At 44.3% G+C, this 16,663-nt stretch overlaps 1 protein-coding gene across 3 annotated transcripts in view; it reads right to left on the bottom strand.

The window, feature by feature from the left end:
• Positions 1-581: 581 nt before the first annotated feature.
• The window catches only part of ATP11A (ATPase phospholipid transporting 11A), a 146,193-nt gene continuing 130,111 nt past the window's right edge, over positions 582-16,663 (bottom strand). The window contains exons 26-30 of one of the 3 annotated variants that reach the window (XM_019644808.1): positions 14,258-14,323; positions 13,365-13,468; positions 11,051-11,216; positions 9,387-9,473; positions 5,025-5,112 (exon numbers count right to left, since the gene is read on the bottom strand). In XM_019644808.1, coding sequence (XP_019500353.1) covers positions 9,396-9,473; positions 11,051-11,216; positions 13,365-13,468; positions 14,258-14,323 — 414 coding nt within the window. In that variant the 3' untranslated portion in view covers positions 5,025-5,112; positions 9,387-9,395. Of the gene's footprint in view, positions 5,113-6,261; positions 6,366-9,386; positions 9,474-11,050; positions 11,217-13,364; positions 13,469-14,257; positions 14,324-16,663 lie in introns of all 3 variants that reach the window. The other 2 variants (XM_019644807.1, XM_019644806.1) reach the window with 2 other exon arrangements.

The following is a 16,663-nucleotide window of genomic DNA, read 5'->3' as shown; positions in this document are numbered from 1 at the left end:
AGAGCCAGTTGGGGTATGTGTTCCTGGGGTGTTTAGGCAGCACCCAGGATAAGGCTGGGTGGGGGCCGGGGGAGTGGTTCACAGAACTGACTTGCTCGCCATTGTAATGGAGTTGGGTGTGGCCAGCAGAGCAGAGGAGACCCATGTAGGGCCTCGGGGGGGCTGGAGTTTAGACAAGAGGAGGGTAGGGAGGAGAATCTAGATGGAAAGGGGAATTTAGACCCCAGGAACGTGGCTACAAGTGGGGGTCTCTGGCAGAACGGTCGGGGAGGCGAGCTGGGGATAGACAGAATGTTAAGAAATCTGATACCAAGTTTCCTCTTCTGTGTGGGCCTCAATCCACAGCTGGGCACTATGGTCTCAGTGAGTACAGGGGAACTCACGGAGCCAGCAGGGGCACGTAGGGGCCAGAAACTACCTGATCCCACACATTTTCAGGGAAGCTGTTCCCACAGTATGTGTTCCACTTTATCCCAAACAGAAACATTCACACTTTAAGTGCTTTACTCTGCAGCCTCTGTTAGCAGAAATTTAAGTCCAACTTCTCTGATTTTCTTTCTTTATAAAGAAACTAAACCAGACACTTTTTCTTCTTTATTGCAAGCAGATTCAAGTCCCCTGCTTAGATAATCCGCAGAAAAGTCCAATATAATTAACTCATACTTTATCTACAGAAATAAAAATTAAAAACAGCATACAAAATAAACTTTACAGAAATGTAAGATTTGGTTTAATTCACAATTTAATTTTTCAAAGCAGGTTAATGAATTATCAATTAAACATGACTGGAGGCTGATTTATTATCTTAAATGCACCTACTATATTCAATAATTTAAAAATAAATTACAGTATTTATGATGATGACAATTATAGATACCATTCATATTAAATACATTTTTGAAGATTCTCTTTTATTACATTACATAATCAATGGACATTTCAAATGGCGATGCAACACATAATTTTAAGTCAGAGACAATATATGCATATTAAAATTTTGTATATTTTGATAAGGTAAAAAATAAAGCTATATAAACTGATCTTTAGATTTTTCTGCAAAAGTAGAATCACTTTAATAATACTTCCAACACATCTTCATTAAAGCTTTTTTTAATAGACAATATCAGAATGATTCTCATTCCCACTCACCTACCCTCTAGCTTAAAAAAAAAAGAATGCATTTGACAACAGACATTTTTTCCTATTGTTAAAGTTACAAATGGGAAACTTCCAAAAGAAATGTAGAATGCAAGAAACTGCATACTAAGCTGTGATATTGAGTTTTCAAATAAATAATATTAATTTAAAAATAAAGTAGAAGTGGTTGCATTAGGTTATTACTAGTCAGTGCAAAACAGATGAACTTAGTGGTTTTAAAGAAAAAGGCCAGAAGAAAACTTCCTTTAGTTTGCACTGAACATTTGATCGATGCCCAGCAATTTAAGAATAGCTATAACATTATGTGTGAGACATTTTTGTAGTGTAAGCTACAAAATCTCACCAGGTGAAACTACAACTCTATAAACCTGCTACTGCAGAAGCTGGTCGTTTTTGGTCTCCTTCCCTCGTCCAGGCACTGCCACCACCAAGTCTTATGGGACCATGCCCTTCCGGGTGTTACCTGATCTGTGTTCACCCTATTGAGTCAAATGCACAGGAATGGGTTGATCTGGGTTCCAGTAGGAGTTGCCAAGAGAAGGACGCCTTTTCTCTTAGCTGCCCTGTGGCAGATGGCCACCCTGTGCTCCTGGACACATGCGAAGACGCTGCAGCTGGGAGAGTCCAGGTGCCGCTTTCTGCCACCTATCCTAAGGACTGAGCTTTGAGGAGGTGTCAGTGGGGGACAGGGAGCTGGATTTCCTGAAAAGGAGGAGCTTAGGCTAGGGTAGTGCTTGTTGCATGGGTCATCAGCAGCTCTGCTTCAGATCCTGGGGCTGCCCTGCAAAGCTCCAGCATCCTGCCTGGAAACTGGCCATGGAGGTCCAAGGAGCCTTATCTCCCCAGAGACTCCTCACGGGGTCCCCTTAGGAAGGAGGCAGGGATACGTGAGGCCTAGGGAATGTGTATGTGTGTGTGCTTACTTGCGTGTGTGCATGCCAATTGGCACACGTGCACCTGTGTGGCTGTGAGTGGACATGGAGCTGAAAAGAAGAGACTGTGACGTGCTCACGACCACTCATGCTTTATAGATGACTTGCTTTTGGGATGGAGTGTGGGTTAGGAACCAGATATTCGGACCAACATGGGAAATTATGAGTTAATAATTTATTAACATGTAGTCGTGAAAAAGATTTTCAAAGCTAAGAAAAATACATAAATTTGACATTACTTGCTTTAAAGTAAGTTTAAAGCAAGTAAATACTAACGACTGTAAGGTGAAAAATCACACTAATACCTGAGTATCTGAATATCAGAGACATATCTGAAATGTCATTTCAGGGGGGTTCTTTTCTTCCTCCTTTTATTTTTTATCTCATGCCCCTTATCTATTTTAAATTATCAGGCACAGTTCCTTCATTTTCCCAACAATTAAAAAAAAATCACTTTGGAGCGTGTAAAGGTTTAGTGACTTTCATAATGAGACTTGAGTTATCAGAGGTAAGTGGTAACTGTCAATACAGGTGGAAAGAAGATACTGAACCATCAAGCCAGATGCTTCTGTTTTAAGGCTAAAGGATAGAAATTAAAAACAAAACAAAAAGCAAATGAAATTGCAATGAACTGTGAAGAATAAGCATTGCAAATTATCATACTCTAAATACACCTTTCAACTAATCACTGCCACCAGAAACACGAAAAGACGAACAGGTGTAGAGAATAAAATCAAACCTGAAAATTCACATTCATCAGGTACTGAGACATTCAGCTAAAGCTCTCAGCAGAATTTAAAGTGGCCAAAATTTCATCAACTAAAAAAGAAAAGCTTTAAAAACATACTTTAAAAATTAGGTGTGGTATGTTAACAAACAAATGAATGAAAGAGATATAAACAGCTATGAAAATACTTCAGTGCAAAGGCAATTTTAAGTTTTCTAAAAAAATACATTACAAAGGATTTGTTAACTAAACATACAGAGAATCTGTCCCCCCCCCCCCACAGGTATTACATTTATACCCATATTAGGTTCTTAAAAACAGCTGTAAAAATGTACACACCATTGTTTTCAGGGTCTATGGTGGACCAGAAGGGCCAAGGGCTGCCACCATACACAGATCAAGGGGACATGAGTGACAGGAGGACAGGATGGGGACTGCAGGGTGTGGCAAGGAGGACCCTCAGGATGGAAATGGTGCCCTCCTCGCTCTCTGTCTTCTTCTAAGCCAAACATTCATTATCCTAATCTTTGGTATGGTGTCTATACTTCAGCTTAATTTATCCCAACTACTTTGTGTTCCCTGTTCTTGCTATTAATTCATCCCCTGCTTCAACTAAATATTTTAGCTGAAACATTACACAACAAGATTGTGAAATCTGAACTTCCAGAAGTATCCAACCTCAAGCAACTCTGAAGTCAGTTCAGTGTTCACTTACCAAATTCCACAGCACAAAATCCGGCAGTGGACAAGGTACCTGCTTTTAGTTTAGCTTCGGGGTGACGCTTTTCTAAAAAGGCATCAGTTTTAACCTCTGAGGTTTGAATCTCAAACTGAAATGTCTTCTTTATGGACCGTTAAGGCTATGTCACATAGGTTATTTCTAGAAATATAAATACCAGTACAGAAAAGTGACAGGAACTTTACAACACAGCAGCCTTCTGAGGGTTTACCCATCCCAAAGAAAACACTGGACAGGACGCTAAGACAAAGCAGAGGCCTAAGAGAAAACTCAGAGCAAGGTTTGGTCAGAGTTACGAGGGTGGCAGCAGTCTAGGATGGCGATATTGCTTTTTAGAACTCACAGGCCATCTTGCCATCAAACAAATTTTGGCCTGAAAATAGATTTTGGAAGACGAACACCGCCCCTAGAGGCCACCATTTGATGAGGACACTTAGAGGGGGTCTGACCATCATAGCTGAATATCTGTCTTGGACACCCCAAGCCCATAAAATAAACATTTCTCAACAATAGTAAACTGATAAGCTTTATCCTTGGGAGTGTGAAGGTAAATATCTCAAAAGTTGTACTGGGAAAGCTTAAATGGACAGTATTACCTATTCCTCCTATGTGAATACTTTTTTTTTTTCCTCCACAGAGGCAGCTAGGGGATGGGAAAGAAGGAGACAGGGAAACACTCAAAGATACCCCAAAACGTACAGGAGTAACACCTTCCTCAGAGAAACAAACTTTGAATCAGACACAACCCGAAAAATTCACTTCAGTATGTGGAGGGTTCTGAACAAAAGCAATAGCACGGTCTGCGACTCTAACGGGAAATGGATGCACGCTTATTTGAGTGTCTGTGCCAAAAGCAGAAATATCAGAGGGCTCTGGAGAAAGGAAGTGCAGAGGCCAGACCCGTCTGTCCCACGGCGAGGGCAAGTCACGTCTGTGCTTAAATGACCGTCAGTGGGTGTGACTTCCTCTCGCTCGAAGCTGGACTGCCAATCTCCAAGCAGATGTCCTCCTCAGGTGATGCATGTGGCAGAGATGACGGAGGGCACAGACACAGACCCTGACCCAGGACGAAAAGGGCCTCCATGCATGGTTGGATGTACCAGGCCCTGTGCATGTCCTTTTTTTTACTAGCCCAACAAAATGCACAAGGCTACCAGACCTGCAAGGAACGACAACATAGTGCTCGATCCAACTACCAGCCTACATGCTCCAGACAGGTCTTGTTGCCCCTTCGTCCTCCTTTTGGGGGCAGAAGAAAAGCACATGCGTGCACAACACACACACTCAAGGTGTGGTTCTTAAAGGCTTACACTGGTGATTTGTTTGCCAGCTGTCTCCCCACAGGGCCCACAGGAGCAGGGTCTCCAGCTGGGATGATGATGGTTGTCTGAGACACCGACGATGGGAGGGAGGACCAACCACTCCTTGCTCTCTGGGCACGGTAGTGTCACCTGTTTAGAGCAGGAGCATGGGCGTGCGGCCGAGAGGCTGGGGCTGTGCAGAGAGGCAAGACAGCTGACTTCTGGGAGGTGGTCCTGACTCTGTGTGCACGTGCTCTGTCAGAGAACAGAAAAGACAGTCAGTCCCAGGACCTGCCATGCGAATCCCATTAACATTGATCTGATGCAACCACTGCCATCACTGCTTTGGTCATGGACGCCCATTGCAGGACACCGGTTGGACGGCATCCATCTCATCTGAACTGTGACACAGAGGTAGTGTGTCAACCATGCTCTGGCTACAAACGTCTCCCTTTGTTGGTTCCACTGTCAAGTAAAGACAATGTTCATAAATATTGAACAAGGGCCCCAGAGACTAAGTTTGATTCCTTTAACGTAAGAGGGCTAAACCACCCCTCAGATACCAGGATCCACATCATACTGACGGGCTCACCATCTCCAGCCTGCACTTTTCTCTATTCACACAAACGTGGTCTGTGTGGTTTTTTATTCACAGCCCAAGGAGACCAGCAACATGTCTTTGATGTCGTTCAATTTAACAGGCAGGGAGGAAATAAACTGTGCAGGAGAAATCTAGTTTAAAGGATTAACCATTCCAAGCGTGCCTACTTTTGGGCAGAGAAGATGGACGTGCTTGTCAGACCTGAGCAATCTAGCTCAGAAGGCTTTGTGAACGTGGTTGCATTTGCTCTCCTTGTTTTTCAGGCACAGACACAGCTCTGTGTTTCAGCTGACAGACAACAATGCATCCATACCAGACGTCTGCCAGGGTCAACAGATGTTCAATGCAAATCACACAATACTACATTATTTTTTTATTTCCAAATCTGGTCTTTCCTGATAGATCTTTTAAGTGAAGCTGCTTCCACCACCAAGGACGAGGAATGAGATTTGTTCTGGCACCTTGTGCACCGAACACACCAGAAGAGGATGCACATAAACGCATGTGGAACCACGTTCACCACGGCATGTGTACATGTAGGGGGATGTGCACACATCCACACATGTGCATGTGCGTGTGCACAATACTCAACTATATGCAGTCCCACCACTTTCAGGCAGGTCACTTACCTGGGACAGAAATACACGTGTGTGTGCAAAAAGTGTTTCTTTGGTTTAAAGAAATGAATCTTTGTTATCGAAAATGGCACAGCACAGCAAAACTTTGGAGGAAAAAACAGACAAGTTTGAAAGGATCACAGCACACCCAGGAAGCTTGCCTGGCGGCATGGTGGACATGGTTACCTATCCTTGGGCTAATCACGCCTCGGCCCCGGCAAGACGTCCTTCAGAAGTGGCCTGTCCGTGCTTGGTGCGGCATCGACCGCTGTTTTGAGTTTCGAGCTCTTCTGCAAGACGAGGAAAAACACTGAGATGGCTGCCACATGGGGAACTGAGAGAGCTCTCCCAGCTGGCAGAGGGCAAAATCCAGCCACGCAGCCAGAATGTAGGAGCCAATGCCCACAAGGGCCGCGCACCAGGCCCCTCAGAATGAACAAGGCACGGTAGATTGATGTGGAATCTGCAAAATTCAGGGCAGCGGGATGGGCACAGGGTTGTCAGTGTGGGCACCTCCCAGGGGCTCTGCTGGGGGAGAGATGGTCTTCCTAGCAGTGTCCTTCATGTGAAAAAGACCAGGGACAGAGCTGGTGCAGAGAGGATGGGCCAGGCGGGAGAGCAGGGTCTTTGCTGGAAGGGCCCCGACACTTGCTCCCAACACAGCCAAGGCCAGTCTCTGTCAAGAGCACAGGAAGTGCTTCTAGAACCGTGAAGCTCAAAATCCTGCCACGCTCACCCAAAGCTGAGTGCCACTGACTAGACAGCTGTGCTGCCCTCCCCTGCAAAGAGCACCGAGGTTCTCTGAAGGGGGGAGTCTGTGTGCCTGCTCGACCTCGTCCCCCTGGCTCTCTCTATCCTTCTGCCTGTCCCCAGCTCTCTGTCCCTCCCTTTCCCTTTGTTTCTCCCTCTCTCTCAGCCCCGTCCCTGTTCCTCTGTCCCCATCTCTGTCCTTCAGTCCTGTCTCGAGTCAAACAGAAGAGTCCTGCTCAAGACTAGATTCCTGACAGTTCAAGGTGCCGCTGTGCTGCAGCTCAGTGGGGCTGGGCGCCTGAACACTAAGATTTCCTAGTCAAACCATAGTAGTTTCACAGTAAAAGGAAGAAGGGATTTTAAAAGGTGAAGAACCACAAGGTCTGAATTGCAGGATGTCTTCTGCAGAGGAGAAGGATGAGCTAAACAAGAGGTGGAGTTGTTGCCCTTTGCAAGGATGAGATTATATATAATTCAATTATATATAAAAATTAATATAGGAAGATATAGATATATAAATACATATATGTGTTATATATGTATACTATATATATATATATATATATATATATATATATATATACACACACACACATATATATATATATATATATATATATGGAACCTGGTGCCTGTGATGTTTTACTTTTAATAGAACAGATTAAAGGAAAAAAAAACATCCATTTGAAGTACAATATATTCCACATAGGACTAGTTAAATGTTTATTCCTCCAAAGTTTTGCAAAAGTCCGGTGGTTTTACAGCAACACAAGCATTCACCTTGTGCGTGCCAGGGGCATGCTGGCTGCAGGGACTGTGTGTGAAGGTGTGGGTGTGGGGATACTTATGGGTCATACCCCGTGTGGCCAAGGATACCACAGAGCGCTCAGTGACAGCCTTCTCTAAGCAGCTAGAGTCTGGCTTCCGCAAAGGTTCAGAAGCAAATCAACTCTTAATAAACTGCATCAATAGGGTATTTATTTTTATCTCAGAGCTGGCATGATTGAATCAATTCATAAGCACTTCCTGTGACTTATTAAAGTACTCCTAATAATGCCATCCTAAATGTTTTCAAGTATGTAAACAGTGACATGAAGCTATGTAATTTATTCTAACAAGTTCTCATGGCACCGGATTAGAAAAGTTTTGATTGCCAATAATTACTTGAACTGAAAAAAGTGCACCATCCTGTTAGTTAAAAAATAGTGTTCAAAATGGATCGAGGATGAACTGTTATTTAAAGAAAAAGGAAATATTTTTTTCTTGCTTTAGGCATTTTCCTATTAAACAAGTTACATTGGTAAAATGTAATACCAAATGTGTTTTCAAAGTATCATTAATTTGGAGGCATACATAAATGAGGTATTTAGGTGCATGAACATACAGCTGAAAAACAGATAGAAAACATTCTCTAGACCAGGGTGGGCAAAATTTGAGGTGGAAGAGCCGCCAGGGGTCAGCAAACTGCAGCTCGTTAGCCACATGAGGCTCTTTGGGTACGTACATGTGGCTCTGAAGTAAAATTGAAAATGAAAATAAAACTATCATAGTTTCATTTATAAAATTTTTAAAGGATATTATTCACATAATGGTGATTATGTAAAAATACATTTATGGCTCTCGAATAATTTTTAAATTTTTGTGAGGGACAGGATTGGCTCTTCCAGGGGTCGGCAAACTTTTGAGATGGAACGTACCCAAAGAGCCGCATGTGGCTCGTGAGCCGCAGTTTGCCGACCCCTGCTCTAGACAATGCTTTGTCCCTGAAATCTTGGCTCTGGATGAAAAGGCTTAAATCCTAGGCAGCTGCCATAGAGAAAGAAATGCTGTACAAATAGCCCTATATGACTGAGAAATAGGCCACTACAGCCATTTAAAGCAAAGCAGAAGGCTTTTTCTAAAAACAATCAGATTAAAAAAAAAAATTTAAGAGAATTTGGTAAAACATTTGACCCCAAATACATCTCTCCTGGCTTTGCCCACAGTCCAAGTGGCTCGCCCGAGTCTTGCCTTTTCTGCAGTGCTCTGAAGGGCCCTGTGCACACTTCACCCCGGAGGCCTTAGTTTCCCTGTCTACAGAATGGATTTATAGAGGTGAGTGTGAGCGAGGAAGTCTAGCTGCTCATCCTCTATGGGCTGTGGAGAGAAGGTTGGCACTGAGGTAACTTTGGTCACTCAGGGGCTCATGTGACTGAGGAACTGCCACACCCACACCTCCGTATGTAGGAACCACGAATTTTAAGGCAGCACAGCCCGACGCTCGGAGCTGGGCCTGAGTGACAACACAGCTGCCCCCTCGAAGGTGGGATCTGATACTTCCAATGGACGCTGAGAGAGAAACACTGGTTAGTGGCATTGATAGAAAACACAGCCCACGTGCCTTTTCCACGTCTCAAGGTACAAGTTATCCCTGTATTTCCTGGCATGGTGGTGGTTATAACAAACACAGGACACATAAATACCAGAGTGTGTGTTCAATAGCTCTTGATATTAAAAGTCAGCCCTTGTTGTCCGTCCTGTGACTATAATCCCAAACATGCAAAAAGACAGAAAAGCATCACCTTGTTCCTTCAGAAACTCAGACTGCTGGAAGTCTGAGAAAGCATAAAGATGGTGGACTGCTCAACAGAAAGGCACTGGTTCTTAGTCTGCCAGTCCCAGAAGTTTCAGGAGGGACCATGCACATCATTAGACAAGGTGGAAGTGGTTATTTTGGCAAAGAGGTCGAAGATGGGAGGGAATGAGGAAAGGAAAAGAGAAACAAGAACAGATTGTGAGTCTGGTTAAATGCCAACAATGTCCTACATACATCAGCGCTGCTGCTCTAAGCAAACTTGTGGCAGGCTGAGACCACACAATGCCAGCCACATTCCTAACAGTTCTTACCTTCTCCCCCGACTCCCGCCCCAGGGACTCTCACCTCTTGGAGGGCAGAGTGCCCCTCATTCCTGCTATATTTCTCCTCCTTGCCACCAAAGGGAAAGGCTTAAAGCCCTGCAAACATCCCTGGTCCTATACCACTTGTTTAAAGGTGATCACGTTAAACAATTCATCGTGAAATTGCACATATACACTCTCGCTCATCTCCTCCTGAGTTTGTGTCAGCACTGCTTTACAAACACGGCAGGGGCATCAAGGAGAGAACCACCAGGAGCTGGTGGCACTGGCTTCAACGTTTTAAATCAGCACTGGAGTTCTAAGAAAGCTCACCAGTCGGATCCCATTCAATTTCTGGGATTGGTGGGGGTGGGCAAACATGGTGTCCATTCCCTTTCCACTCAGACTCCAGTGGAGGGCTACCTGTTTTCCATCCCTAACGCAGACCAACGGCACTTGGAGATGGAGACCACTGGGGCCATCTGAGCTTCCCAGAATGCCTCACCACTGCTCCCAGAATGCACGGCTCGTCCTCTTCTGCCTTCCACCCTCCCTCTTACCTTCACCTGCACAACCACCTGTGCTCTAGGAGGAAGACATGCAACCTGCAGAAACAGCCCCTGCTGTGGCGTCTGCCCTCAAACCAGGATCCTTCCTTCTCCTTACTGAGATTCTGCACCTCCATGGGCAACTCACAAGGGTGAGGAGATAGGGGATGTGCCCTCCCTGAGATTGCAGGGGTAAGGGGATGGGGGTGTGCCCTCCCTGAGATTGCAGGGGTGAAGGGATGGGAGACATGCACTCCCTGAGAACTCTGGGAAGGGCCAGAGTGGTTTCGGGAAGTTCCGAGTAATCCTGCTGGGATCCTATGGCACTTTGGGCATTTTGCCTATCTTACTTCTTACCTGAATCCAGAATTCAGCTTGTTAGCCTCAATTTGGGAGTGTGGAAAATAAACAGCCCTACGAATTACCAGAATTTCCCAATATAAATGGTAAAGTTTTGAGCCAAATTCACCATCCTTAAAAATAATGTAATTTTACAATCAAAGTAATGATTTAAAAAAACTTATTAGATTTACACAAAAAGAATTTGTCTTTTGTATTGGCTTAGTCTTTCTCAATCTTTTTCTTATTTCAGTGGACTAGCTGTTTAGCTCTCAACATTGGTCATCTTGAATTTTACCTACATTAATATTTAAAATCACATATCATGAAATTCATTAGTATGACTTGGACTGATGACATTTCCAATTCACAACTTGTAGGCTGTCCTTTATAATGATTCCTTCCCACTCGGAGCCCGGGAGCTGCAGCGCCCCACGCTGCGACCGGGAGCAGCTGGGTACCTGGACTCTCTCGGTGGCACTGGGCCACAGCTGCTTGCACAGGACCTTCTTGAGAACATCAGGAAGGAGGCTGACAGTGATGAGCAGGATGATGGCCAGCCAGGCGGGGCCACTGGACAACATCTGTATGAACACATAGTACATCCTTTGATAACTGAGGAATGGCCTGGAGCATTGAGGGAAGAAAAAACAAACAAACAACACGTTGGCAGGTCAGAAGTCATCAGGAGAAACACTGAAATCTGCTGTTTTCTCTATGAGCATGAAGGGCCCATTTGTTCTGGCAGTTTTTAGTTTTGGTACCAACAGTCACTGGACAAGCCATTTAGCCCACCTCAAATTAATCATATAAAGCATGGGATGTAGACTTTCCTTCCCCTACAATGCTGGGGCGTTATGAATCGGAAAAGCAGGGAGGAATTCTATGATGTCATCCCAAAGGGAAATAAGTCCCTGAAGTTCAGTCTCAGAACAACAAAAAAGATTTAAAAAGATTACAATAGGTGATTTTTTTTTTTAAATCTCAGAATCACAATGGCTATTAACATGAAGCTATGCAAGGGTTCTGATCAGCAGGGTTAGTTAACTACCTAAAGCTATAAAACATTTTAAAATTTTTCTATAAAAATAAAGAGCATGAAATGACTTCCTTACCAGACAAATCTATACATCAAAGAAAATATATATATTGGGCTCCATGCAAGAAGCTGAAAAGGATGCAGCAAGTAATGATATGATGCTGAATCTGAGTCACACAGTTTCACAATTCCTAAACCCTCTGGCTCAGGAGCTAGTCAGAGAAGTTTTCCTGATGCAACCTGCCTCTTACACAGCCATAGCTTCGGAAAGTTCACTAAATTTTCAGGGATTTTTAGCTTGGGGCAGGGTTGTTGGAAACCCACCAAAACCTTAGGTAGTTTTCCTGTATTTCCAGGTCTCAAAAAACATGTAATGCATGGCTTTGGTCACTAGAGGGTAGTAATGGAACGAGAGGTTGGGTCACATCAGCAACTGCCAACATGGGGACAAGATTGATTAGAGGTTTTTCTCTTGGTTTTCAGGGGCTGCTTGGTTTCCCAGGAGCTGTGCTCAATATTGGAGGTGCAAAATGGAGAGGACATTGCTTCTGGCCTCATGTCTGGCCAGGCCCAGGATGAAGACAGCACACCCAGTTTAAGAGGGCACCACTTCCCAGGTCATGGTCCTTTGGTCTGTGTTGTGACAGGTGAATGAACAAATACTTAAGGGGTGAGGTGGAACTGCCCCACCTGTGAGGTGGTTCAAGGGAAGCGTTGAAGAGAACAAGGAACCACCAGGTTTTGAAGGATGAATAAGAGTTCAAGAGGTAGGCTAGTTGGAAAGGACATTCTTGGCAGAAGGAACAGCATGGGCAAGGGCACGCTTGTGATAGTAACAGAATAGATGCGAAATGCAGCCACTTCTTGCCCTCATCAGTACTGACCAAACCAACATCATTTCTTGACTGCTTTATTGCAAGTCTTGAAACTGGCCATCCTGTTTGCTTTCCATTCAAAAGTTCATTTTCAACATGGCAGCCACAGTGATCTTTTTAAAAGAACAATCAGACTCTACCATTCCTGTTTAAAATCCTTGATAGTGTCCCTCTGTTGTCAGGTAGGGGTCGAGGTCCTACATGGCCTATAGGCCCAGTGAAGCCTGCCCCTACCTACTTCTCCAGTTGCATGTAGGTCACTCTCTAGTCTCAGTGAACTTCCTTCCACCTGCCAGGGCTCTGCCTCAGGGCTTTTGCAAGTGCAAACTGCCTCAGCCCAAGGCCAGCTCCACTGGCCTCTATGTCCATCTTAACATTCACAGTGTGTAGAGAATGTGGTTGTGGGGAAGACTGAATGAGACATGCCCTGTCAAATACTTAGCCCCTGCCTCATTCTAGAAAGCATTTAATATGAGTGTGGCCTATGATAATGATGATGGTGTTTTTCTCCAAGGCTTTAGTTTAAATAATAATAATGTTTTTTGAGAAGGCTTCTCTGGCCTTTGATCTGAAATAGGTTCCCTTCTATACAGCATCTGGTCTGTTTCTCACTTGTCACAAGCCTGATTAGTTGTTACCCAGCATGTCTTCCCCAATGAAATTGTGGCATCAAAGGAGCAGGGACCGCACCTGCCTCATCCCCCCGCAGTACCCCGGGCCCGGGCACGATGCCTTGCACACAGCAGGCATTCGACAAATACTCGCATCTAGGAAAGAGGTTGTGCAAAAAGATGTGTTTTGAACCCTTGATGAAAGATATAGACGGTAATATTGATTACATAATATTTATCAAATTCATACCAGATAATTCCTCCCCAGAGGAGGGAAAACACGATATAGAAGAGCAGTGACCCCCAGATAACAAAATGGTTTATCCAAGTCCAGTAGTGTGTGTCTAACGCCAGCTAAAAGAAAGAAAAAGGCGGTTAATAGTGGTATTATCTTTGCATATCAGTATGAGCCATGCCAACTAGGGAAGAAAGCCAGAAAATAATGAAACAAACAAACCACCACCGCCTTAAGTTTAGCCAAAATGCCCATTTGAAACTGCTTTGGAGAAACAGAACCTTATTCTTCCAATGGAGATAAGGAATATGTGATGTCATGGTCCTCATAATCACAGCATTTCTAGTATCTCTTACTCAGATCCTGGGGAAATGCACCCTGGAAGTGTTTCTCCAATGGGGAGGACTCAGGGGCAATAGCTTAAGGTGGTGGCTATATTTCTACTAAGGAAAGCACTTTTGGATTTTCTTTGTATCACTTTTTAAGACTCAGATCGATAGGTCTGGAGATTTTCATAATGCTATCGCATATAAAATTTGACTTTAAAAAGAGCTGACTTTTCCACAATACATTAATTTGTTTCAGTTAAAGTATATTTTGATTACACTAAGGGAGGGCTGCTTGCTAATTAGAAGAATTCTAATCTGAATTCTCTTATAAAGAAAAGGCTCATTCTTTCATCTACCTTCTGTGTAATTCTGGAAGTTCACATATTGGGTTGCCAGGTGTGCTGAGTCTGTGCTTGACTCATTTAAATGGTGACTTGAGTGGGCCCAGGAGCTCACCTGGGCTGGGTGCAAGTGTGAATTTATAATTTGGTATGGATTTGTAATACAGAGGTGGGGAGACCTACACATGCAGGGGTGAACTGTCGCTAAAAGAAGAAACATCAAGGTGAGAGAATTTACCTTTAGTGTGACTGTAAACACCATCACAGTGAACACCAGTGTCCCAAAGGTCCAGTTTCCAAATATCTGTGGGGACAAATATTCCAAGCAGTCTCTGTTAATACATATCTTTCCTCTTTCGCACTCAAAACAAGAGTGTTAAAGAATACATCTCATTGCTCTTGTGTGCCAACGCTTCAAACCCCAGAGATACAGGGACTATGTCTTAGTTACTACAAAGTGAAAGGAGACAGCAGTAAACCCCCTGAGGCACTCAAGACCCCCTGGCTTCCTGGCACCACCCCCCAGGGCCAGGAGAGTGACTCGGTGGTGGGAACAGAGCCCTTCCTACAGTGACCGTCCTGTCATCCTTAATACGGATCCCCTCAGTTCTCAATAAACAACAGTCCTAATGTCACAAACTGAGAGCAAGAAAAACACTGAAAAGCTGGTATTACAACACGCACGATGCTAACTCTATTGTATTTCACGTTTCACGTGGAAGAGACAGTCCCCCGATTACCTAGCTCTATGCCTTCTGTCTATTCTCTTTTGGACTCAACTCAAACACCTGCCTGCTCTGGGAGGAAAGCAACTGCTAGAACATTTTGCTAGTAAGCAACGAGAGAAAACAACTGCGTCATATATGGGCGACATCATGGATGGGACTTTCCCCGGGAAAATCACAGGAAAGGGAGAAATGAAGACAGAGCTACACGAAGGCCCCCAGCAGCCAGTCTGATGGCCAGAACTACAGATGTGGCAACAGTCCCGGAAGAGGCGGCAGAGAGGAAGGGACATGGAGCGGGGCTTTGGGGCGCCCCCTGGGGACTTGGGCAGGATGCAGGAAATGGCCGCGTGGTGGAAGCACACAGAGTCAAATCATGAAAACAACACATTTCTCACTACAGACAAAGACACAAGCAAAATAAAACACCTACTACTTGAGACTTCTTTCTCTTAGGCAAAAAAATCAGTTTGGTCTATAGATTTTATTCCACAAGATTCTTCAAGATTTCTACAATAAGAATTGATCTATTTCTGGTGCTTCAGATTCTGTGAACCATGCCCCTCAGAAAATATTCCTTGTACTTGTTTAAAATAAAATAAAGCTTTATTTCACAAAGAATTAAAGAGCTAGAATACAAATGGCTTTCCTTTACAGTTAATTTTCAACCAAAAGAATATGTGTAACTACATGTAACTCAATTCCAGTGACTGTGCAGGCTACCCATCTTATGTTTAGTGAGGGAACAACTACTGTAGAATTCTAGAAGAAAAACTAAAGTGTTAGGACTTCGTAGTAAAGACAGACTTCTTAAGGACCCCCATCAACGTCTCTTTTTCACTTTTTACTTCATCATCATGATCAAAATTGGGCTTTCATCACTCAGATTTACATATACCAGTGGCTCTCAACTAGGGGTGGGTTGGTAGGGGTGGGGTGATTCTGCCCCTAGGAGACACTTGCAATGTCAGGAGACATTTTTGGTTGGCACAAGGGGAGGAGAGTAATTGGCATCTAGCAGGCAGAGGCCAGGGGTCTGCTAACTGCACAGGGCAGAATCATAGCCAAGAACTCTGGCCCCCAAAGGCAATAATGATCAGGTTGGGGAACCCCCTTCACAGAAAGTGTTCTCTCATGAGTTAAGACTCTGGGGGCAGGACAATTCTATAACTCTGATTTCATTTCAGCTGCAGTTTGGCAGCAGCCTACAGAAATGCTTGGCCAACAGGGTGCTGGAGAACAAAGTGGCTGTTTTGTTTCACAGGAAGCTGATGCTTTTAGCCAGAAGTGAAGGGTGAACCTACAGGAAGGCGACGAGCAGCTCTGATTCCCGTGTGGGCACAGTCAGAGGGAGCTGGCAGCAAGGCCCAGCCTGCCCTGCTCTCCACTTCCTCACACCCAGGCCTGCCAGTCTGCCACCCTGGCTTGGCATGAAACATGAAAATCTTTTTAAAAAGTGTTAGACAATAGCAAAATGTAGGAATGGAGTATACCTAGCAGAGTGACAGGGTATTACCAACAGCATCCCAAATCGCTCAAGTGGCTTCTTTATTTCTCTCTCTCCCCGAGAGCAGGGGGTGCTTCCCTAGGGCACTGCCGAGTTTCCTCAGATTTGGTAGATTATGGTAGACCTGGGGTCACAAATCTGGCCTCCCAGTGCCTAGTCCAGTAAACCACAGGGGTCTCAGCTATAATTTTTACAGATGAATAGCAACAAAGCACAGTTATCTTGAACCCAGCCAGAATTGAGAATTTTGGTTAGAACCCTGGGCAACTAACTGCTCCACCTTCACCTGTGCCCTCCAGCAAGGTATTTCTGGCCCAGTAAGACAGATAAACATGGTAACCTCTCAGTAAGCTCCTCTTAATTTCATCATTTGTTTTCAGGGAGCCCTCAGGCTAATTGCTAATAGTCAATT

Source organism: Hipposideros armiger, unplaced genomic scaffold (assembly GCF_001890085.2).
Source record: "Hipposideros armiger isolate ML-2016 unplaced genomic scaffold, ASM189008v1 scaffold_91, whole genome shotgun sequence".
NCBI classification, from domain to species: domain Eukaryota; kingdom Metazoa; phylum Chordata; class Mammalia; order Chiroptera; family Hipposideridae; genus Hipposideros; species Hipposideros armiger.
The sequence above is the reverse complement of the archived record's forward strand: the minus strand, read 5'-3'. Positions and strand labels throughout refer to the sequence as shown.